The 25,189-nt window shown below is 36.7% G+C and overlaps 1 protein-coding gene across 6 annotated transcripts in view; it reads right to left on the bottom strand.

Annotated features, from left to right (window-relative positions):
• Positions 1-3,355: 3,355 nt before the first annotated feature.
• Positions 3,356-25,189, bottom strand: part of TMEM38B (transmembrane protein 38B) — a 92,963-nt gene continuing 71,129 nt past the window's right edge. Inside the window, exons 6-8 of one of the 6 annotated variants that reach the window (XR_013167905.1) lie at positions 8,502-8,726; positions 6,438-6,511; positions 3,356-3,638 (exon numbers count right to left, since the gene is read on the bottom strand). Coding sequence is in view for 4 of the 6 variants with exons in the window: in XM_077141082.1 (XP_076997197.1) it covers positions 8,511-8,726 (216 nt within the window). In the remaining 2 variants the exon portion in view is untranslated. The other 5 variants (XR_013167904.1, XM_077141082.1, XM_077141093.1 and 2 more) reach the window with 5 other exon arrangements.

Raw genomic sequence — 25,189 nt, 5'->3', positions numbered from 1 at the left:
TCTCCTTTACTAAGAGTAACATTAATAACACTGTTCAATATAGGAGGCAGGACCAAATCTGAAATCCCTTGAACACACAATCATATAAAGTGAAAAATTGGAGAAAGAGAAAACAGACTTTGGAACTGTCCTCTTTACTGGTTTATGGAAGCCAAGTAAGTATACGAGGGAAACAACTGAAGCACATTATTTGCACTCCTCAAGGTGTAAAACTCTGGTTTCATCCATAAATTAACTTGATCCTTCTCTGTAAAACAATGTTTCAAAAGCATTTTCACATGCATTATCTTATTTCAAAGCATTTCTTTAAGGTAAGTAGAAATGGGGATGCCATCAACATGGTGACATAAACAGCTACTGAAAATCCCTCCCCAGAGATTTCAACAAAAAAAAAGAACAATTCAGGATTGCTCAGAACTCTGGAGAAAGATATAGACTGGAGAAGGACCCTATAAATGCCAAATTGAAGAAAGAGAAAAAAATATCAGGTAGGAATCCTCCAGGTGACAGGCCAGTCCTTTCCCCTCCCCCAACATACCCAGTCTCATACAGCACAGGATGGACACAGAAACAGCAGCCAGGACCTCTCCAACTGTGGTCAAAAAATATAAATTCTCCCACAGCAGTGAAACAGAACCCCACCATTTGGAGACCCAGGGGACAGGGGAGGACATTTTAAGGCCCTGGTCAGTGCAGGAGAAAAGAAAAAATGGGCAGAGACGGAGCTTCCAACCCTGGATCTGAAAGCCCTTCTTCCATTGATGAGGGAAAAACAGCAGATGGACTGATCCCTGCCTGGAGTTTGGCTGAAAACTAGAGTGGTTGGGGGAGTCCTCTGTCACAGGTAAAGTTGGGGACACAGCCCCACAATGTGCCAGATTTTGAAGGGAAAGGTGAGGGCACAGGGACCCCACATTTCCAGCCCCACCCAGTCAAATGTAGCCTTGGATTCAAAGGCAAAGAGCTCCTGAGGACTATGATGTTATCAAACAGCACCATCTGCTGGACAAAAAGTGCAAGGGAATTAAAGGGATTTGCAGAGACTTTACAGAATATATCCCAGGCCCATAGGAGCTGGTCTAAACCACTTCCTAGCAACACACCCAGTTTGGCTGAGAAAATCAGAGAACCCAACTGTTAAAAGCAGTGCCCTGAAAGAAACTCAGGTCTTGTGGGCAGGCAAAAAACCAGAGTCCAACTGGAAGAAAGCAGACTTGTTTTATCCCAAAACAGAGACCTTGTTGTGGCACCTGGTACCAACCCCTACTCCTGAGGCAGGCCACTGTGGGCACTTGGTTTTGGGGGGCAGTCTGCGGGACAGAGCCAATCTGACAACTGGCCAGCGAGACAGATGAACAAATAGACAATAAAACCAACCAACAAGAAAACCAGAGGCAAAATAGATAAAATAATACTAAGTAAGAAAATCAGATGCCTCAACACCAGCAAAAAATCATGACTCATACCAGGAAGCACAGAAAAAATGGCCCAAAGGAACAAACTAACACGTCATCTGAGATACAGGAGTTGAAACAACTAATTAAAGATGGTTAAACAAATCTTCTAAATCAAATCAATGAGCTGAAAGAAAATATGGTAAAAGAGATGAAGGACATAAAGAACACACTGAGTGACCATGCAGAAGAACTCAAAAGCTTGAAAAAACAAATGTCAGAACTTATGAGAATGAAAGGCACAACAGAAGAGATGAAAAACCATGGAGACATAGAACAGCAGATCTGAAGAGGCAGACAAAAGATTCAGTGAACTAGAAGACAGGACAACTGAAGTCCTACACACAAAAGAACAGATAGGGAAAAGAATGGAAAAATTGGGGCAGGGTTGTAGGGAACTGAATGACAACATGAAGTGCATAAATATACATGTTATGGGTGTAACAGAAGGAGAAGTGAAGGGAAAGGGAGCAGAAAAAATAATAGAGGCAATAATCACTGAAAATTTCTCAACTCTTATGAAAAGACATAAAATTACAAGTTGGAGAAGCAATGCATACCCCAAACAGAATAGATCCAAACAGACCTATGCCAAGAGGCTTACTAATCAGACTGTCAAATGTCAAGGACAAAGAGAAAATTCTGAAAGCACCAAGAGAAGAGCAATCCATCACATACAAGGGAAGCTCAATAAGAAAAAGTGCAGCTCTCTCAACAGAAACCATGAAGGCAAGAATGCAGTGGTATGATATATTTAAGATACTAAAAGAGAAAAACTGCCAACCAAGAATTCTATATCCAGCAAAACTGTCCTTCAAAAATGAGAGAGATTTTTAAATATTTACTGATAAACAGACACTGAGAGAGTTTGTGAACAAGAGACCTGCTCCACAAGAAATACTAAAGGGAGCAATACAGGCAGGTAGGAAAAGACAGGAGAGAGAGGTTTGGAGAAGAGTATAGAAATAAAGATGAGCAGGAAGGGTAACTAATAAAGTAAAAAGAGAAAGAGATAAAAATAAGGTATGACAGATAAAATCCAAAAGAAACAATGGTTGAAGAAAGTACTGCCTGTGCAGTAATAATATTAAATTTTAATGGATTAAATTTCCCAATCAAAAGACAATCAAACGACATTGGCAGAATGGATTAATAGATAGGATCTATCTATATGCTGTCTACAAGAGACTCACTTAAGACCCAAGGACAAAAACAGACTGAAAGTGAAAAACTGGATAAAGATATTTCATGCAAACAACAACCAGAAAAGAGCATGGTTAGCCTTACTAATATTAGACATCAAATGTAAAACAAAAGACAAAGGACACTATGTATTAATAAAAGGGACAATCCATCAAGACATAACAATCATAAATATCTAAGCACTGAGCCACAGTGCCCCAAAGTACATGAGGCAAATACTGACAACAATGAACAGAGAAGCAGACACCTCCACAATAATAATTGGAGACTTTAATACACCACTTTCATCATTGGACAGAACATCTAGACAGAGGATAAATAAGGAAACAAAGACTTTGGGTAATATGATAGATCAGTTAGAGTTAACATTTACAGAACACTGCACACAACAACAGCAGGACATATCTTTTTCTCAAGTGCTCATGGATCATACTCCAGGATGGACCCCATGTTGGGTCACAAAGTAGGTCACAATAAATTTTAAAAGATCGAAATTATACAAAGCACTTTCGTGGATCATAATGGAATGAAACTGGCAATCAATAACAGGTGGAAGGATAGAAAATTCACAAATTTATGAAAGCAAAACAAAACACTCTTAAACAACCAGTGGGTCAAGTAAGAAATTACAAGAGAAATCAGTAGGGTAAGCAGGTGTGACAAAGAGTACCCTTTGTCTTCTAATATGAATTATTCCCTGTTCTTAGTAACAGAACATCCAAAACGTTAGACAGGAAGCCATAGGTTGCTCAAAATAAAGACCACAACATTATTTTCATTCATTTTTGTCATTCAAAGTTTATTACAAAACGCATACATATTTCCTTATGTTTGGGCTTCATATAATTTCTTTCCAGCTGTATACATTTTTAGGCCAGATGATTTTCCAAGTGTACTGTTCATTTGAAGTTTTCTTATCTTCAAAGGCTTTCACAACACCCACTGTCCTCTGCAAATTTCATCAGGATGCTTTATACTCATCTTAAAAAACAATAAGATGTCAAATATAACAATGTTCTTTATCAGCCACTGCAATATTCCTTCCATTTAACACGCAACATTTTTCCACTTCATATTATCAAGTAAAATTACAGTCTACTATTTTTATTGAGATGAATATAAATTTTTAAGTCAAATTTTGCATAATGAAACAAAGTACTTAAAAAGGTCCAAATATCCATCATCAACTTCATTCTCTTCACTAATACAGCAATTCTACAAGGGGAAAAAAAAAACCACAAAAAAACAACACCTGAAGTTATTAAGTTTGTCTGGCAACAGTCCCTCTTCCCAACCCACCCCCATATGTGTGCTGAGGATAATTCCGAGATATGAATTAATTTTCTCTTAATACTAATTCAATATTAATTCTTATTAAATATAGAAGAAAGTAGTTCTATCTTCAGTTGTGTGTCACACAAATTTCTACTGACATAGATTATATGACAATCTGCCACATAAATTAATCTAGGGACTACTGATTCACATTTTAGATCACTGGTCCATATTTTGTCACCACAAATATGTATTAGATAATATATTTCACTTCAAACCACTACCTTTCCAACCAACTTTGTTTTAAGCCTATACCTACACTAAGCTTAGAGGATTTGTTTTTAAAACATCTACTATTAGCACATTCTTTTTCACCATCTCTTCTAAACATGAGAGTTGTGATAAACCAAGGTCAAACATGCCCAAAGAAAGCCCCTAAACAGACATGAAGGGGAAAGTCCTAGATTACTACAATGCATAACCTGTGGCACAAGTGAAGGAAAAATAAGCGCATACGTAAGGTATACAAAGAATTTCAGGAAGCAGAACCGAAAATTAGGCATATGTGATTTGCTCAGTAACAGACTTATTGATTCACATAATACCATAAGGTGTTCATCTTTTAAATGTTTCTGAGGATAAAAAGCTAGGCACTCTTTTATTTGGGGCTCCTCAGTTCTGGCAAATATCTTCATGACTTTGGATAGGCAAAGTTTCTTAAGATGTAGATGGCAGTAATTATAAATGAAACTATAGGAAACTAGACTTCTCCAAAATTAAAAACTTCTACTTATTAAAAGATATTATAAAAATGATAGGTAAGTCACAGCCCAGAAAGAAAATATACACAAAATATATATCTGACAAAGGATCAATATCCAAGACATATCCTACAACTTAATAATAAAAAGGCAAACCCAATAAAATACGGGCAAAAGATTTGACACTCTGCAGAAACCAATAAGCACCCAAAAAATGCATTCCATCACTGATCATCAGGGAAATGCAAATTGAAATAATCAAGAGATACCACAAATCACTCATTAGAAATGGATAAAATTAAAATGTTTGACACTAATCCCTGGCAAGGATGTAGAGCAACTGAAACTCTTCAGGTTCACAGAAAGACAAGTACAAAAACGTTTACCATCGCTTAAATGTTCATAGCCCTAAATTAAAAACATCCATATGTGTATTAACAGGATAAGCAAACTGATCTATTCATATGGCAGAACATTATTCAATAATGAGAAAGGAATGAACTACTGAATGCAACACAGTGGATGAATTTTAAAAACATTATGTTGATTTGAAAGAAGCCTTACACAAAAGAGAACATATTGCATGATTCCATTTTTATTGGGTTTTGGTAGGGACAAGTTAACTGGAAAGGAACTTTTTGGATTGCAGGTAAGTCCTGTATCTTAATAGGAGTTTAGGTTATACATGCATACGCATTTGCCAAACCTCACTGAATGTATACTTATGATCTGTATATTTCATTGTATGTAAATTTTACCTTAGAAGAGAAAAAAATGTAAAAACAAATAAACTCTATAAAAGAAATGTGTTGAGGACTACAGGGTGAAATAATACTTAGTAAGGCAATTAAATTCAGTAATTTAGGGGGAAAAATATAATTGAATCCAAGTATATGAAATAACAATGTGGATCCCTTGCACTTACCAGATATTCACACAGTTGCTTCCTAGGTTTTCATCAGGTCTCTGCTAAAATGAAATTTTAACAGAAAAGCCCTCCCTAGCAATTATTTTACCAATCATCCTCAAACTTTGTCCTAGTGTCCCGCTTAACATTTTTTCACAGCCTTCATTATCATCACAAGAGCTCATTTAGTTGTTTGTTTATAGCTTATCTCTCCATCACTGAACTTAAACTCCCAAGAGAGAGTTTTGTTTTGTTTACTGTATCTTTTAAGCCTAGTATCTTCAGAACCTAGTATCATAGCTGGCACCCAATATTTGAGTTAAACAAATGAATGAATCCCAGCAAAGAGGTAAACTATACCTGGGGCAAACACAATAAAGGCCTTCCAACGGGGCAGATTGGGGGGGGGGGGGGGATGGGCTTGGGGGGAAGGAGCATTCTTTGAACATATTATTTCATTTCTAACATGCTGTAACTCAATTGCAATCAACTTGATTTGAGGTAAATTTCAAAGGTAAAGTATTGTTTCTCTCCTTCTTTCTTCTGCCTACTTATTGGTCTCTGCCAATAGAGAAGCTAAAATTTTCACTAAAATTCACCTTTATTTAATATCTGGTCTCTCTCCAACCCTTACACAATTCCCCCTTGGGAAAGGAAGAGTGCCTAATCTGACCAATCAGTTTGATATTCTTTGGGACCACACTTACTAGACGGTAAGATCACTGAGTTAATTTGGCCTATGTTCTTGCCAGTTTCTTGTCTCCTTTTGTTAAAGAGACCTGGTAGGTCTTGACTTTCTCAGAGCCACCTATGATTGGCTGTGTGAGGCAGGCCTACCTGCCCATCCATGCTTCAGGTTGAGTAAAAAGTGTATCTGCTTTGCAAATCCAGTCAAGTCTCTGCAGGCAGGCCTGAGGAGATTCAGGGTGGGAGATTTCAGATCTAAACCATGTTCTCGAGTACAGCTTTACCTAAGAACCTCAAATTGAGGGTTACAGAATGCTTGTACAGATTAATAAAATTCGTACTCAAGTCCCATTTGGAGAGTAATCATTGAACACTATATCAGTAAAAATAGCAATGGAGTTCTGAACTCCTAACTCAAGAAAAATATAAAAGAAAAGACACAAAATAATAGATAATACTCCATTAGTACTAAATAACTTATTTTAATGTCTGTCATTAATACAAGCATTTCAACAATAGTTAAACCCAAACTTTAAATATAAGTCAATACTTATTTTTAACATGTTAATTCTGAGAAGTTATATTTTAACTATAAGAGTATCAAATATAACACAGAACTTAAACATTTAATGCTTTCTATCACCATATTTAAATTAAACTAAGAAGCACTCTAAGGCTACCAAGTTTCCTCAAAAAATCTTTTTTTGTTTTTTAACAAGTAAAAGTATAGTACTGCTAGTCATTATAGCTGTTAAAAATTTTTCTTCAATAAAAATAAATTTTATAAAATAACAACTGCTAACTTGAATGTGATTTGAATACTTCTAGGCTACCATGAAATGCCTGATATTTCCTAACTCTTTGCAGGTAGTAGGTTCAGGGTCTTGAAGAAATCAGATCATGGAGTTTAAAGTTACAGCTAGACTTTTAAACCACAAAAGAAAGAAAACCTGACATTACTTAGTTTCTTTCTGGTTTGTTTTGGTTTTGTTTTGCTAATGAGGAACCAAATTGTCATCATTTTTCATTCAAACAGACCACCATCTGAGGCCTTGATTTGTTTCTTCCTAGACAGCTGGTTACTATGGACTGTCCAAGGACAATTCTCCTTTATAGCTGAGCATTTTCACATAAAGATAATTACTTTTAATTCAGCAAAAATTAATAATATATGAAAATGTAGGTTAAATTATAACATAACGACTTGCAAACTTGTGAGAGACATTCAACTAGAAGGTGAAAAAGTACTCACTAGAAAGGAAGCGGGGGAATTTTTAAATTGAGATGATACTTTTTGTTGAATCATTAAGATAACTACCACCATTGTATTCAGAGAAACTAAGATCAAAGAAAAGTTAAAAATATTTGAAATGCTGAAAAGATTAATTTTTCCTACAACTAAAACAAATGTGTTTTAAGGAGAGAGGAAAAAATAAGCCCCTAAATGAAAAAAACAAAACAAAACAAAACATGGGATTAGTAATTTATTAAACATTGCACCCCTGATTTTCTTTTGAAGAAAAAAAAACACAGTACTTTTTTAAACAAGGGCAAAAAACAGACTTCATTTCAAGACATACTAAAATCTGTTCTCACTGAAAAATAATATCACTATAAAAAACTAAATAAAATTTCAGATATTTTCCATTTAATATGGGCAAAATACAATGTTTATGTCTGAAATATAAACTAATAATTGATTGTCATTCACAATATAAAGTGTCTTAGGAAAAGTTTATTCTTTTCAGTTCTCAAAATTAAACAGGAACTGTTGTCCATACCTAGGAATTATAATGGTAAAGTGAAGTATATGCTTAATTCTGCTGACTAAAGCTCAAACAGATTCAAATAGAAAACATGCATGAAAACAGCTAAAAAAAAAAAAAAGTTTTAAATTTTTGCTATTTTGCAATGATGTTAGGTTTACTTTTTAACATTTAAAAGACTCTAGCCTTATTTTAGCAATACAAAACTATTAAAATAATCACAATAGAATCTTTCATGCTTAGAAAAATAATTTCACATGATACACTCACAGCACTCAAGAATTACAATCCAGAAAGGGGCAGTCTCCTTGAAACAGAAAGTTCTTTCTTCCTTTTTGTCACCTCCATTCCTTACATATAATCTTTATTTCACATCATTTATATAGAAATATTATCACACTCTGACAAGTAGATAAGAAAATATCTTTTTTTCCCTTCTGGAGCTCACCAAGTAAATTTATTCAGTCTTCTTAGTGTGTTTCTTTTTAACTTTATCTGAAGCATCAATGGTAGGTTTTGAAGTAGATGAACCAGTGCCATTGAAAGATGATTTAATTTCATTTTTCTTCCCACATGTCGAAAACTGTTGCTGCCTACCAAAAAGCATCCGACCCAATATATCCTCAAAAGAAGCAAAAGGCGAAACAGAAGTCTTCGTGAGCATCATGGTTATCTGGGGGGAAAAAGTTCAGTTTTGAATTTAAATGTAAAGTTTTCTATTTCTCAAAACTATCAGGGAAAATAAAATTAAAAACAAAAAGATCAAAAGTATATTCTTAAATTTAATCTGCCAGGAGAAGCAAACTAAGCTAGGTTCTGGGCAAATTTCTATTCTATAAGAATTTATAATAAATTTATGGAAAGACTATAACTCACTAAACATAATACAAGGCAGCATATATCAGGGTGTCAAATAAGTAGGATAATTATTTCCACAAAAATATATTTAGTATTTAAAGGAAATATGAAGATAAACTATCATCTACAGTCTATACAAACAACTGTGTGCTTATCTTATGATAGAACTGTGATAAGTGTTTTTATTGCCTTATTCTCTTAAATTTAATCCAACTACTACTTCATTATGACCCTCATCATAAAGATATAGAACTAAGGTCCTGAAAGGCTAAGTGACTTGCCTACCTTGGGGAGCTAGTGAACGGTAAAGCAGTTTTTGAACTCAGATTTTGAGTTCAATTACTAAATACACTACATTTTATCATTACCTAAAAATCACAGTTTAGTAAATCACAGACCACCACCTCTGGAGGGACTATAGAAAGCCTCTAATCATCCCATACTCTTCTTTGATACATAAATAAATGAACCCTTAAAAGTGCTCCCAATCCTTTATCTGGCAAATGCACAATGTCCAGAGATCTTTAGATTTTGCTCAAGAAATTAGAATGGTGCCAAAATGGATCTGGGGATGAGAACGTTAAGGCCTAAATAGTTCTGCAAAGTACAGGTATTTCCAAGAGTAAATTCTTCCAGCAGATCTCAGATAATGAATCAAACTAGAAATTTTTAAATCAAATTTCCATAAGAGGCCCTTATATAATTCATTTACTTGGGGAAAATGGATTCAAGAATAAATTCTTATTACCTGCAACATAGTCTAGGTAATGGGGAGTTGAAGAAAAAGCAGATGACAACCAATTAGAGGAATAAGTAAAATGCATATTATATAATAGTTGAAAGTAATAAATTAGAAAATTAATAGGGAAAGATTTTAAAAACATACTTGTTCAGGGAAAATGAGATATAAAACAAGATGTATGGTACACTATTATTTATATAACTTTTAAAATGTATGCACACACACATACACACAAAATGTATGCACACACAACATGTGAATTTACTAAATACCGCTAGCATGCATACTTTAAAAATGGTTAATTTTATGTTACATGAATTTATAATAAATAAAGAAGCAAGCAAACAAGAAAGAAAGCATGCTCAGGACAGCCATGATTTAATGGCTTACTTAAGGCTCAGTCTCCACCAAAATCAATATAGAAGACAGAAATAAAAAACAACTATTAAAAGACACTGGAGAAAAACCAATACAGGCAGAACCTGATGGAGCTATATCCCTAAGAGAAGGGAAGCTAACCAAGACAAGCTCCGCATTCACTCTATGTCAATTTACAGCATAAAAGAATAAAAAGCAGCAGTCCCACTGGGCTGAGGAGACAGAAGTCATAAAGTCTGAGAAGACCAAAGCATGTGGATCTTAAGGGATAATATCCCAAAGGAGGAAGCCACATGGAAGTGAGCCCAAAAATCTATGTGTAATCTGTCCTCAAAGAGTTTACCAACTCCTAAATTGTGCATGCATAGGCAGAGACTTTAAAACCTATCGGGAAGCAAGAGCTGGGAGACCAAAGAACTGAGCTGAGCTGACACTTCAGCAGCCAGCTGTTTGGTGCCCTTAAAAACCTTACAGGCTAGTCAGAGATAGACAGGTATATCAGTAATTACAGAACGGTAAAGAGAAGTACAGTAAAAGAGGTTTGCCCAGAAATGTTTAAGTAAGGGATATAGTTTTGGAAGTCCCGTACAAATAAAAGGTAAAGCATGAATATGAATGTAGTCACTGGAGAGAATATAGAGGCAGATGAGTCTAAACATGTTAACCTCCAAGTCTATGCCATTATTAGGCAAGATCTTAGAAGAACTTCCTTATATTAAATTATTATTTAGAATCAATAGTTACAATGAGATGTACCAGCATAATTATTTTGGTAATAGCTTGACTTAATGGACTAGCAATGAAAAATGAAAGCTTTCAGAAGGAAAGAATGGTGTACTGTCATAGAAAAAAGCAATGTCTTCTTAAAAAATCCAAAAGAGAACAAGAGTCTAAAACATCTCCTGAGAACAGGAAGCACAATAAATATTTTTCAAAGTCGAGTGTTTTAATAGATTCTACACTCCCAGTAGACTCATCACTCAGCTGAGAAGTATAGCTGGCATCAGAAATTACCGCTGAGATAGACTTTGAGTTTCAAGGACAGACTTCTGTGATTTCAGTATCTTATCAGACCTTGATTCAGCAAGGTGACACAAATATAATTGTGACAAATGGAATGAGCCTTTATTCTTTTACAAAGAAAATACAAAATGTTTCCTTATTTAGCAAACTAATAAAAGAAAAAGCATATTACCTAAATTAAATAGCATTTAGCTTTACGATCTCTTCTTAAAAAGGAAAAGATACAAAAAATGTATCTCAAGGATAGAGCCTTGAGGCTCTCCAGCATTTAGAGGTGGAGGATCCTGTATTTAGCAGAGGAAGATCCAAAAGGGGAGACTGGGAAGGAGTAATGAATGAAGAAAGAGGTAAACCAGTAGATGGTTTTAAGAAAGAAAGAATGGTCATTTGTGGTGAATGCCTTTGAGAGATGTGTTCAGATAATATTGTTGAATACATGTACCAGGTTCATTGTTTTAGGCTCTCTGGGGGATGCAGTGGACGTACAAACTTTGAATTTGACCCAAATTCTGTTCTTAGGATGTTATAGTCTAAAAAGAAATGTGAGACTTGCACACTATACTTTCAAACTTGAAGATATGGACTAGGTTTATCCTTGCTCCTTTCTCACTCTATTCTTTTCTCCTTATATAACAGCCTCCTAAGTTAATTTATATAATCTAACACAATCTTAATAAAAATACCAAACTATTTTATGGAGTTAGACAAAGTGCTATTGAAGTCATATCAATATGCAAGAACAGGAAGGGAAAAAAACTGGAAAAGACAACATGCAAGAATATTCAAAAACACTGAAAAAGAAAAGTTACACGAGTACCTGTCTCTTTACACTCTCATCAAAAGAATGTGTTACCAGACTTAGATTTTTGGCAGTCTGGTAAGTTGAGAAGTAATATTTCAATGTTATTTTAATTTGCATTTTTTGATACGTTTGAGGGACATTTTCATTGCTTTTTGTGTGAATTATTCATTGATGATTATTTTTCATTTTTCTATCAGGTTTTTAATCTTTTATCCCTTAATTTTTTTTAACTTTTTTTATTGTATAGTATAACATATATACAAAGCAAGGAAATAAAAAGGCAATAGTTTTCAAAGTACTCTTCAACAAGTAGTTACAGGACAGATCATAGAGTTTGTCATAGGCTACCATATGATCCTCTCCTATTTTTCGTTCTAGATGCTCCAGAATATGAGGCTAGAGAGCTTAAATATTTTATGATCACGATCGACTTTTTTTCCTTCTTTTTTGGTGAAAAATAACACATATACTAAGAAGCTATAAATTTCAAAGCACAGGACCAAAATTAGTTGTAGAACATATCTCAGAGTTTAACATGGGTTACAATTCCACAAATTTAGGTTTTTACTTCTAGCTGTTCTAAAATACTGGAGACTAAAAGAGATACCAATTTAATGATTCAGCATTATATTCATTTGTTAAATCCTATCTTCTCTGTATAACTCCACCATCACCTTTGCTCTTTCCGTACCTCTCTTTAAGGGTGTGTGGGCTCTGGCCATTCTAAATTTCTCATATTGGAAGGGTCTGTCACTAATATGGGGTAGGGAGATGGAACTATCTGATGTTCTGGAGAGGCTGGGCTAGGTTTCAGGACTTATCTGGACCAGGGACCCATCTGGAGGTTGTAGGTTTCTGGAAAGTTACTCTAGTGCATGGAACCCTTGTGGAATCTTATATATTGCCCTAGGTGTTCTTTAGGATTGGTTGGGGGTTGGCAGGTTATGATAGGTAGCAATGTCTAACTGAAGCTTGCGTAAGAGCAACGTCCAGAGTAGCCTTTTCCAAATGGCTATACCCACCTGCTCTACCATTTTTTACTGGAAAGCCCATTTTTGCCAATCCCCAGTAGTTTGCAATTCCACTGTTATCTCATACTAAATACCTATAAATACTTGTAACTATTTTGGGGCTCCCACTGTCTATTTGTCTATTTATACTCTATTAGCACAGTTTTAATTATAGAGGCTCTATTATGTGTTTTAATGTCTGGAACAGCAGAATGTTACAGTCCTTTAAACCACAGTGTACTATTTATCAAAACAGTTTGTATGCCCATGTTGAAAAATAAGACTCCACAAATGTATAAGGATTTGTATCATACAGCATATATTCTCTGACCAGACAGATTTATATTAGAAATCAATTACAGAAAAAAATCTGTAAAATTAAACAATATACATTTAAATAAACCCTAGGTCAAAGAAAAAAATCACAAGTAGAATTAGAAAATTTTTTGAATTATATAAAACTCAACACATCAAAATTAGTGAGATACAGTTACAACGGTATGTAGAAGGAAATCTGTAGCTTTACTGCTTATATGGTGGAAGGGGTAAATAAATACAAAATAAACACCTAAAACTGTACCTCCAGAGAAACTAGAAAAAAACAAAGTATGCCCAAAGGAAGTAGAATGAAAGGCATAATAAAGAGCAGAAATTAACAAGATATAAAACAGAAAAACAACAAAACCAAAAGCTAGGTTAACTGAAATCAATGAAATTGATAAGCCTGTATGTAGCTAGAGTGATTAAAAAAGAGAGAGAAGGCACAAATTATCAATATCAAGTTTGAAAGTGGTAACATTACTATAAATCCTATCAGCATTAAAATTATGACAAAGTACTATTAACAATTTTATGCCAACATGGATGAAACCGCAAATTCCTTGAAAAATACAGCTTACCAAAATGAAGATAAATGAAACAGAAAATCTGAATTGCTCTTTATCTTGTAAAGAAATTGATTTCATCATCAAAATTTTACCTTCACTGGGTTTGGTTTCCGCTGCCTGCCCAAAAATAAATAAATAAAATCCTTCCTTCAAAGAAAATTCCAGGCCTAAATGGTTTCACTGATGAATCCACAAGTAATTAAATAATAAATAATATCAAACCTACACAAATTATTTCAAAAAGTAAATAACACCTGAACACTTCTCAACTTGCTTAATGAGCCCTGTTTTGCACTGATTAAAAAAAGAAAGTACAAAGAAAACCTTTTGTCTGATGTTTCTTTTATCCAGAGTATGGTCAGATGAGTAAGAAAAAATAAATAAATAATAGGGGGAGATAAATGGTAGAAAACTGGATAACACGGTGGGTCAATGAGAGGGAGGGGTAAGGGTTATGGGATGGTATGAGTTCTTTTATTTTTTTTCCTTTTTCTGGAGTGATGCAACTGTTCTAGAAATGATTATGATGAAGAATACACAACTATGTGATGACATTGTGAGTCACTGACTGTATGATTGGATAGTATGTTTTATTTCTCAATAAAAATATTTAAAAAAAAAAAAGAAAATTACAAACCAATATCCCTTGTGAATACACAGCAAAAAAAGTTGCTGAACAATACTAACAAATTGAATCTAGCAATACACAAAAGGAATATTACATCATTACCAAGTGGAATTTATCACAGGAATAAAAGGCTAATGTAGCATTAAACATTCAAAAAATCAATCACTATAATCCACCCTATTAATAGAATAAAGGAGAAAAAAAGTTCAATCGTTTCAACCAATGCGAAAAAACAACACAATAAAATTCCACACTCATTCATGATAAAAACTCTCAGAAACTTTCTCAACCAGGTAATAGACAAGTATAAGCAATTTACAGGTAACTTAATGGTAGAAGGCTAAATGCTTCCCCCTAAGGCCAGGAAAAAGACAAAGATGTCCAATCTCAACATTTCAATTCAATGTTTTATTGGAGTTTCTAATCAGGGTAATAAGGCAAGAAAAAAAAAATACACAGCATCCAAATTAAAAGGAAGAAGTACAACTGTAGACAATGCTATAGAATCTCCACAAAAGATACCAGAAAGGTCACAAGATATTAAAATAATATACAAGAATCAACTGTATAGCTATATACAAGCAATGCAAAATTCAGAAATGAATTTTAAAACTTAACTAGTTATTAAGGCACCCAAAATATGAAAAAGTACAGGATAAATTTAAACTTAACAAAATACATGCAAAACAATGAAAACTACCAAACATTACTGCAAATAATAAGAGACCTAAATAAATGGAGAGATATACCACATTTGTAGATTGGTAAATTCAGTATTATTTCTCCACAAATTGATCACAAAACTAATCCCAAAAGCCTTCTTTTTGTAGAAAGTGACAACCTAATCATAAAATGTTTATGAAAATGTAAAAGATCTAGACTATCCAAAGAAATCTTGAAATAGAACAAAGTGGAAAACTTATACTACCTGATTTCAAGATTTACTAAAACATAGTAATTGAAGAGGCAGAAACAGAGTAATCTGGTAGGGACCAAGGTAAATCAGAATACAGGGCAAAAGAAGATAGTATATGTTCTAGTTTGCTAGTTGTCGGAATGCAATATACCAGAAATGGAATGGCTTTTAAAAAGAGGGAATTTAATGAGTTGCTAGTTTACAGTTCTAAGGCCGAGAAAATGTCCCAATTAGAAATGTCCAATCAAAGGCATCCAGGGAAAGATACCTTGGTTCAAGAAGGCCAGTAGAGTTCAGGGTTTCTCTCTCAAGTGAGAAGGCACGTGGTGAACACAGTCAGGGCTCCTCTCTCTCGGCTGGAAGGGCACATGGTGAATACGGCGTCTTCTGCTAGCTTACTCTCCTGGCTTCTGGTTTCATGAAGCTCCCTGGGAGGTGTTTTCCTTCTTCATCTCCAATGGACTCTCCGCTTCGTGGTGCTGCAGCATTCCCTGCTCTCTCTGAATCTCTCATTCTCCTTTTATAGGACTTCAGAAACTAATCAAGACCCACTCAAATGGGTGGAGACATGTCATCCCCTAATCCAGTTTAACAACCACTCTTGATTAAATCACATCATCCAGGGAGATGATCTCATTACAGTTTCAAATATACAGTATTGAATAGAGATTATTCTACCTTTATGAAATGGGATTTATATTAAAACATGGCTTTTCTTAGGGGGCATACTTCTTTTCAAACCAGCACATTCCACCCCCTGGCCCATTTTGTATGTTGTTCCCATATACAAAATACATTAACTTCATAACAATTTCAGAAACCTTAAACCTTTCAGTAGCAATACAATGAAGTATAAAATTAGAGACAGTATAAAATCTCATCAAGTCAGTTACAGGCATGGTCTGTCCTAAGGCAAAATTCTCTCCATTTGCTCTGGACCTTTGAAAACTCATAACAAGTTATTTGCTGCCAACATACAAAGGAAGAACATTCATAGGATACATAGACACATTTCCATAGGGAGGAAGGAACACAGGGGTCACCGGACCCACACAGTTTCGAAAACCCGCAAGGCAAAGTCCACTAGATTTCAAAGTCTGAGAATCATTTATCCTCAGGGCTTTAGAAAGCGGCAGTCCCACCCTTTTCAAATGCCTACGCCTGCTTCTCTCTGAATGTAACCTTGGGGGATATTGGGGAGACCACCCTTCTCTAGGCTCCACCCTCTCCAAGCATCGGGGCTGCACCCGGGCTCTCTGCCATCTCTGGGGCACACGCTCAACCCCTCCATGTGGTGGCAGCCAGGCTCCCCCCAAACCCCAAGGAATGTGCTTCACCCTCTCCAAGGTCTGAGGCGGCATGACTCTTCCACTACAACGAGGTGGAAGGCCCATTCTCTGCCTTTGGGGCAAACTCACCCTCTCCACGTGCCTGGGTGGGTCCACTCTCCTGGCCCGAGGCTTTTTGACTTCAGACCTCAGCCTCCATGGTTTTGCCTCTGAAGTTATTTTTCCTCCAATGTGTCCCTTCACTGAACCCCTCAGTCCAGACTGGCAGCGGCTCTGTTTATACAGGTCCCACAGCCCTCTCGTTGGCTTTCTATGCAGTAGCCTTGGATCATGCCCATCAGACATAAGGAGTTTCCACAAATCCTTCCTGGATAACTCCATGTCCAATCCTGGCTTTCTCTGAGATGTCTGACTGGTTCCACATCTGGTCAAATCCTCACGTGGAGCACTATTCTCTGGGATCTCCATTTCTGGAGGCCCAAAATTTTCCAGAACTTCAATTTCTGGTTTCTTTGTACCCAAGAGTTCAGTTTTCAGCTTATCTCTTTCCTGTCGCATTTCACTATAAGCTGGGAGGAGAAACCAGGCTGCACTTTCCACATTTAACTTGGAGATCTCTTCTGCTAAGTATCCAAGTTCATGGCTTTTAAAATCAGCCTTCCAGCCAAAGCCACTAGTCAATTTTGCCAGATTATCTGCCATTTTAAAACAAGGATCGCCTTCCTTCCAGTTTACAATAACACGTGCCTCATTTCTGTCTAGGGCCTCATCAGAGGTATTTTTAGAGTCCACATTCCTACCAACAGTCTCTCCAAAGCATTCTAGGCCTTCCCTATCAAGCTTTTCACAACTCTTCCAGAATTCCCCCTTATCCATTTAAAAAGCCATTCCAACATGTTTGATATCTGCAAACCACAGCAATATATATATTCTAGAGCTTCATCTATTGTATGAGACCAGAGGCAGAGAGGTTTACTGAGTCTAGAACCTAATTTAATGAACACACCATCTACATCATACCTGGATAGCTGATTTTAACAACCTAAATGCCTGGAACCCAGAACGGAAATGAGGCCTTGTAATTCAGTATGGCTTGATGTGATACCCAGATATATCCCACACTATGGTGAGCTGATGATAATGTTAAAGTACTTGTAGAGTCCCTTGTGGGACTGGAGAAAAAATATGAAACTATTAAATTTTCCCAGCATTGTTTTCTCATTAAAAACACTTCAAAAGGTAGGAATTAAAGATAACTTCCTCTGTATGATAAAGGGCATATATGAAAAACTCATAGCCAGTATCACACTGAGTGGTGAGGGAATGAAAGCCTCCCGACTAAGATCAGAAACGAGATAAGCATGCCCTCTGTCACCACTATTATTCAACATTGTACTAGAAGTTCTAGTTAAAGCAATCAGGCAGGAAAAAGAAATAAAAGGCATCCAAATAGGGAAGGAAGAAGTAAAACAAATTATTTGCAGATGGCATGATATTATAATTGAAAAACCCTGAGACAATTATGACAAAGTTATCTGAGCTGATAAATGAATTCAGCAATCTGGCGGGATATAAGATTGATGTGCAAAAATCAGTAATGTTTCTATACACAAGCAATGACCTAGCTGAGGAGACGATTAAAGAAAAAAAATCCATTCAAAATAGCAACTAAAAGAATCAAGTATTTAGGAATAAACTTATTTAGAGATACCTGTACACAGAAACCTACATAGCATTGCTAAAAATAAAATCAAAGAAAACCTAAACAGGTGTAAACACATTACCTGCTCAGGGACAGAAAGGTTAATTGTAGTTAAGATGTCAATTCTACCAAAACTGATCTACAGATTCAATGAATACTGAGTTTCAACAACCCCTACTCTGAAGACTTAGAAAAGACTGTTACCAAATTTATTTGGAAAGAAAAGTTCACAAACAGCTAAATATCCTAAAACAGAAGAACAAAGTGGGAAGATTAACATTCCCTAATTTTAAAGCTTATTATAAAGCCACAGTGGTCAAAACAGTGTGGTACTGGTCAAAGAAATATTGACCAATGGAGCTGAATTGAGAATGCAGAAATACACCAACAAATCTATGGTCAACTGATCTTCAACAATGTTACCAAATCCACTGCACTGGGACAAAATAGTCTTTTCAGTAAATGGGCTTGGAAGAAACTGGATATCAATAGTCAAAAGAATGAAAGAGGACTCAAAACTTACACCCTATACAAAAATTAACTCAAAATAGTTCAAAGACCTAAATACAAGAACCAGTACTATAAAACCCCTAGAAGAAAATACAGGGAAACATTATCAAGACCTAGAAATAGGAGGGAGCTTTCTAAACTTTACACCCAAAGCACAAGCAACAAATGAAAAAATAGATAAATGGGAACTCCACAAAATCAAAAGCTTTTATGCCTCAAAAGACCTCCTCAAAGAGGTGAAGAGGTAGCCAACTCAGGGGGAGAAAATATTTGGAGATCACATATCAGACAAAGGTTTGATATTCTCCATACATAAAGAAATCATACAACACAACAACAAAAGACAAAAAAATCCAATTGTAAAATGGGCTAAAGATATAATAGACATTTTTCCAAACAACAAATATAGATGGCTAAAAAGCACATGAAGAGATACTCATTTTTCTGGCTTTAAGGGAAATACAGATCAAGACTATAATGAGATAACCCCCTCACATCTATAAAAATGGCTATTATTAAACAAACAGGAAACTACAAATGTTGGATAGAATTGGACAAATTGGGACATTTATGCACTGCTAAGGGAATGTATATTGGTATAGTTCCTATGAAAAACGGTTTGGTGGTTCCTTAGAATACTAAAGATCAAGGTGTCCTATAACCCAGTAATACCACTACTCAGTATATACCCAGAAGACTGAAAGCAGTAACATAAACAGACATTTGCACACTGATGTTCATAGCAGCATTATTAACAAATGCCAAAAGATGGAAACAATACAAGTGCCTATCAACAGAACAGTGGATAAACAAAATGTGGTATATACATACAATGGAATATTATTCAGCAGTGAGAATAAATGACGTCCTGGAGCATATGACAAGATGAATGAACCTTGAGGACATAATGCTGAATGAAATAAGCCGGACAAAAAAGGATAATACTGTATGATTTCACTTTTATGACCTTGGAAAAGGTAAACTCAGAGACTTATAATATAGAATATATGGGAAATAGAGATACATGGAAGCTAGAGAGGGGTGAACAGTTAGCTAATGGGGTTGAATTTAAATGTAAGGGAATGGGATAGAAGTGAAGGTAGTTTGTTAGTGGGTCTGTAAGTAATGCTGCCATATTGAGGTGAACATGAGTGAAAGGATTGTATAAATGCATGTGTCCCACTGATTGACACTACAAATTAAGTAAGTTCTTGCATGAACTACTTCAAAGGTATGAAACTTGTACAAAGAGTTTATAACACTGGGGTATCAGAGGGAAACTATTACATGCTATGGGATATGTGTAACAGGAAGACAACAACATACCTCAGCAATAACAGGGGTAAATAATGGCAGGGTGGGGGACATGAGTTAAGGGAGGTTTGGATTTTTTTATTTGGTAAGGGTTTGTTTATTGGTTATTTTTCTATTAGGAGCAATGAAAATTGTCCAAAATTGAGAGCAATGATGATTATACCACCAAGTGAGGATACTGTAAGACACAGACTGTTGATTTGGGACATTATACATGATACCCAATGGATGGAGGTGGTCAAAGAATAGAGTGACCAAGAAGTAGAATGGCAGACTGTGGTGTATACATATGATCAAATATCATGCTGCTACAGAAAAGAACGAAGTCATGAGGGATGCAATATTGTTAATAAACCTTGGGACATTACGGGATGAAAAATCCAGAAACAAAAGAACAGAAATAGTATGGTCTCATTTAGAAAATACTTATAAGGAAATTGGGGCCTAGAGTGTAAGTTCTTATAGTCACATTTAGTGACTGTAATTGTCATTTCTAGATTTTGAGGAGCTGTGCTATATACATATAATCTAGTATTTCTCTGAACTTTGGGTACCTGTGTGTCTCCTAAGACTTAGAGTAGGAGTTCTGCAGTTCTGAAGGTCAGCATTGCCACATACAACAACTGTTAAAGAAACTGAAAAAGAGATCAAGCTTCAAGTAGAGATAAGAATGAAGCCGATTGGGTCAGGACTAAGATATATCAGGATACAGGGGTACGGAGGACATTGTCTGTATTTTAGAACTTCACCTACTCTATGAGACAAAAGAAGAGAGGTTTATTCTGTCCAAAACCTAAGTTTTCTGTAGCACACAATCTAACTCAATGAGTATGGATAGATCATTTAAGCAACCCAACACAGGGAGCCCAGAAAGGGAATGAGGGCTTGTAATTCTGTACAGCTTAATGTAATGCCCGGATACTCCCCAGAGTATGCTGAGCAGATAATTAAAAGAGGTGTTCAACTTAAAGAGGTGTTCAACTTCCCCATATGGAAAATTTCTGATATTCTCACAAGCAGTGGGAACAACCAAATTAATAGGCCGAGCCCTCGATTTTGGGGTTACCCCTATGAAACTTATTCCAGCAAAGGACAAGCTAAGCCTACTTAAAATTATGCCTAAGAATAGAAGATGGCAGCTTAGTAAGGTACGTGTGTCTTAGTTCCTCCTCCAGAGTAACTACTAGGTGAACAGAAACAGTGCAGAACAGCTCCCGGGGCCATGGCAGGGAATGGACACACAGCGTACCCCAGTCTGGACTGGCTAGTCTGACTGCGAGACTCGGCTGCGGTGAGATCGCCGAGCGGCGCGCGATTTCCCAAGCAGCGGCAGCTGTGGCAGCCGGAGCTCCTCCCTCCCTCCTTCCTGGGCCGGCTGAGAGTCTCGGAGAGGCAAGTTTCCCAAACCGCGGCGGCTGGTGCCCCTCTTTTGTGGGCGGTTTCCTTGACCGGCTACGAGTCTCGGATCAGAGGGCTACCCAAGCCGCGGTGGCCCTCCCCTGCAGGCGGCTTCCTTGTCCGGTGGCGAATTCCCCAGGCCGCAGCGGCTGGTGACCAACGCCCCTCCCTCGCGGGCGACTTCTTGGTCCGGTGGCAAATTCCCCGGGCCCGCTACGGCCGGCGACTGACACCCCTCCAGGGAGAGGAGGGAATTTCCGACAGTGGCAGGGACTGGGTCCAACCAAACACCAATAGGGGAATTAATAAAGGAGCCACAGGGTCCCCTCAAGCCGCGGCGGCTGACGCCCCCACCACGCGCGGCCCCCCGAACCAACTGAGAGAATTGGATTGGAAATCCCCAGGCCGCGGAGATCAGTGACCGGGGGGATCCCTTCCAAACACATGAGACAAACATGTGCCACAAGCGCCACCTACTGGGCAGGATAAGAAAAACAGAACCCAGAGATTTCACAGAAAAATCTTACAACCTTGTTGGGTCCGACACCCAGGGAAATCTGACTAAATGCCCAGACGCCAGCAGCAGAAGATAACGATCCACGCTCAGAAGACTGAGAATATGGCCCAGTCAAAGGAACAAACCAATAGTTCAAATGAGATACAAGAGCTGAGACAACTAATGCTGAATATACGAACAGAAATGGAAAACCTCTTCAAAAATGAAATCGATAAATTGAGGGAGGACATGAAGAAGACATGGGCTGAACAAAAAGAAGAAATAGAAAAACTGAAAAAACAAATCACAGAACTTATGGAAGTGAAGGATAAAGTAGAAAAGATGGAAAAAACAATGGATACCTACAATGATAGATTTAAAGAGACAGAAGATAGAATTAGTGATTTGGAGGATGGAACATCTGAATTCCAAAAAGAAACAGAAACTATCGGGAAAAGAATGGAAAAATTTGAACAGGGTATCAGGGAACTCAAGGACAATATGAACCGCACAAATATACATGTTGTGGGTGTCCCAGAAGGAGAAGAGAAGGGAAAAGGAGGAGAAAAACTAATGGAAGAAATTATCACTGAAAATTTCCCAACTCTTAGGAAAGACCTAAAATTACAGATCCAAGAAATGCAGCGCACCCCAAAGAGATTAGACCCAAATAGGCGTTCTCCAAGACACTTACTAGTTAGAATGTCAGAGGTCAAAGAGAAAGAGAGGATCTTGAAAGCAGCAAGAGGAAAACAATCCATCACATACAAGGGAAACCCAATAAGACTATGTGTAGATTTCTCAGCAGAAACCATGGAAGCTAGAAGACAGTGGGATGATATATTTAAATTACTAAAAGAGAAAAACTGCCAACCAAGACTCCTATATCCAGCAAAATTATCCTTCAAAAATGAGGGAGAAATTAAAATATTCTCAGACAAAAAGTCATTGAGAGAATTTGTGACCAAGAGACCAGCTCTGCAAGAAATACTAAAGGGAGCATTAGAGTCAGATACAAAAAGACAGAAGAGAGAGGTATGGAGAAGAGTGTAGAAAGAAGGAAAATCAGATATGACATATATAATACAAAAGGCAAAATGTTAGAGGAAAATATTATCCAAACAGTAATAACACTAAATGTTAATGGACTGAATTCCCCAATCAAAAGACATAGATTGGCAGAATGGATTAAAAAACAGGATCCTTCTATATGCTGTCTACAGGAAATTATGCCTAAGAGCCACCCCCAGAGAACCTCTTTCGTTGCTCAGGTGTGGCCTCTCTCTCTCAGCCTACTCAGTATATAAATTCACTTCCTTCCCTATTATGTGGGACATGACTCCCACGGGTGTAAATCTGTCCGGCAACATGGGATAGAAAACCTGGGATAAGCCAGGACCCAGCATCAAGAGATTGAGAAAGTCTTCTTGACCCAAAAAGGTGGAAGAGAGAAATGACGCAAAACAAAGTTTCAGTGGCTAAGAGATTTCAAACAGTCAAGAAGTTATCCTGGAAGTTATTCTTATGCATTATATAGATATCCCTTCTTAATTTATAGTATAGTGGAGTGGCTAGAGGGAACTACCTGAAACTGTTGAGATGTGTTCCTGTGGCCTAGATTCTTGAAGGTAATTGTATAAAGATACAGTGTTTACAATATGACTGTGTGATTGTGAAAGCCTTGTGTATGATGCTCCTTATATCCAGGGTATGGACAGATGAGTAAAAAATATGGGTAAAAATAATAAATAATAAGGGGGAAAAGCATAAAATAAATTGGGTAGATGGAAACACTAGTGATCAATAAGAGGGAAAAGGTATATAGTATGTATAAGTTTTTTCTTTTTTCTTTTTATTTCTTTTTCTGGAGTGATGCAAGTGTCCTAAAAAATGATCATGGTGATGAATACAGCTTTATGATGATATTGTGAACCACTGACTATGCACCAGGTATAGAAAGCATGTGTGTGAAGATTTTTCTCAATAAAAAACTTTCAAAAAAAGTATTGTCAAAGTGCCTGAAGGATGGGAGAAAAAATACGGAACTATTAAACTTTACCACTAGAGAAATCCCTGATACTGTCTTAAATATTAGGCACTCCCAAGTAAATAGGCCAAGCCCTTAATCTTGAGCCTTGTTCTTGTGAACTTATTTATGAAGCAGAGAAGCTAAGCCTACTTATAGTTATGCCTACCCTAAGAGTTACTTACAGAGGACCTCTTCTGTTCTCATATGTGGCCTCTTCCTCTCTAAACTGAACTCTACAAGCAAAATTATTACCCTCTCCCCTACATGGGACATGACATCCAGGGATGAAAGTCTCCCTGCCAACGTGGGGAATGACTCCCAGGGATGAGCCTAGACCTGGCACCATGGGATCGACAATGCCTTCCTGACCAAAAGGGGGGAAAGAAGCGTAACAAATAAGGTATCAGTGGCCCAGAGAGTTCAAATAGTCAAGAGGCTACTCTGGAGACCACTCTTATTCAAGCTTCAGCCAAATATTGCTATTTATCATGGTTTGCCAGACCCCACTCAAAACCATTACTGCCAACTCTAAAGGCACCTAGTGCTTTATATGAGATTTTACAAAGGTTCCATGCACTATGATTACTTTCCAGAAACCTAGAACCTCCAGTTTCCAAGGCCAGATAGTTCCTAAAACCCAGAGAGGCCACCCTCTCCAGAACATCAATTAGTTCCATTGCCCTATCCTGTTGTTATCAACAGCCCTTTCCAACTGAAAAAGTTAGAATGGGCTTAGCCCAAATACCCCTAAAGACTGGGAGAAAGATCAAAGGAGAAGGAAGAGTTATAACAGAGAAGACAGGATTTAACACATGAGTATGACTGCTAAATCATTATATTGATATTTCTTTAGTCTCCATTATCTTGTCTTCAAGAAATTGTAGCCCACACCAAACTCTGAAATCTGTTCTATAACTGCTGCAGTGTGCTTGAAATTTATTTCTTTTTTATATACGTTATTTTCCCCCAAAAAAGGAAAAAGAAGGAATGAAGCTTCCAACCAGGCAACAGTAATAGAGATATATCACATATGCATCCTAATATAATATTTCAAAATCTTAGAGCTTAAATGAACTTCAGGTAACATGTGGCCCAAGTACTCCATTTTATAAATGAGACTACTCTGCATCTGCAGTCTCTGATCAGTCTTTCTG

The sequence above is a fragment of the Tamandua tetradactyla genome, chromosome 2, assembly GCF_023851605.1.
Source record: "Tamandua tetradactyla isolate mTamTet1 chromosome 2, mTamTet1.pri, whole genome shotgun sequence".
Classification (NCBI taxonomy): Eukaryota; Metazoa; Chordata; class Mammalia; order Pilosa; family Myrmecophagidae; genus Tamandua; species Tamandua tetradactyla.
Note: the sequence above shows the minus strand (reverse complement) of the source record. Positions and strands in the feature narration are given on the sequence as shown.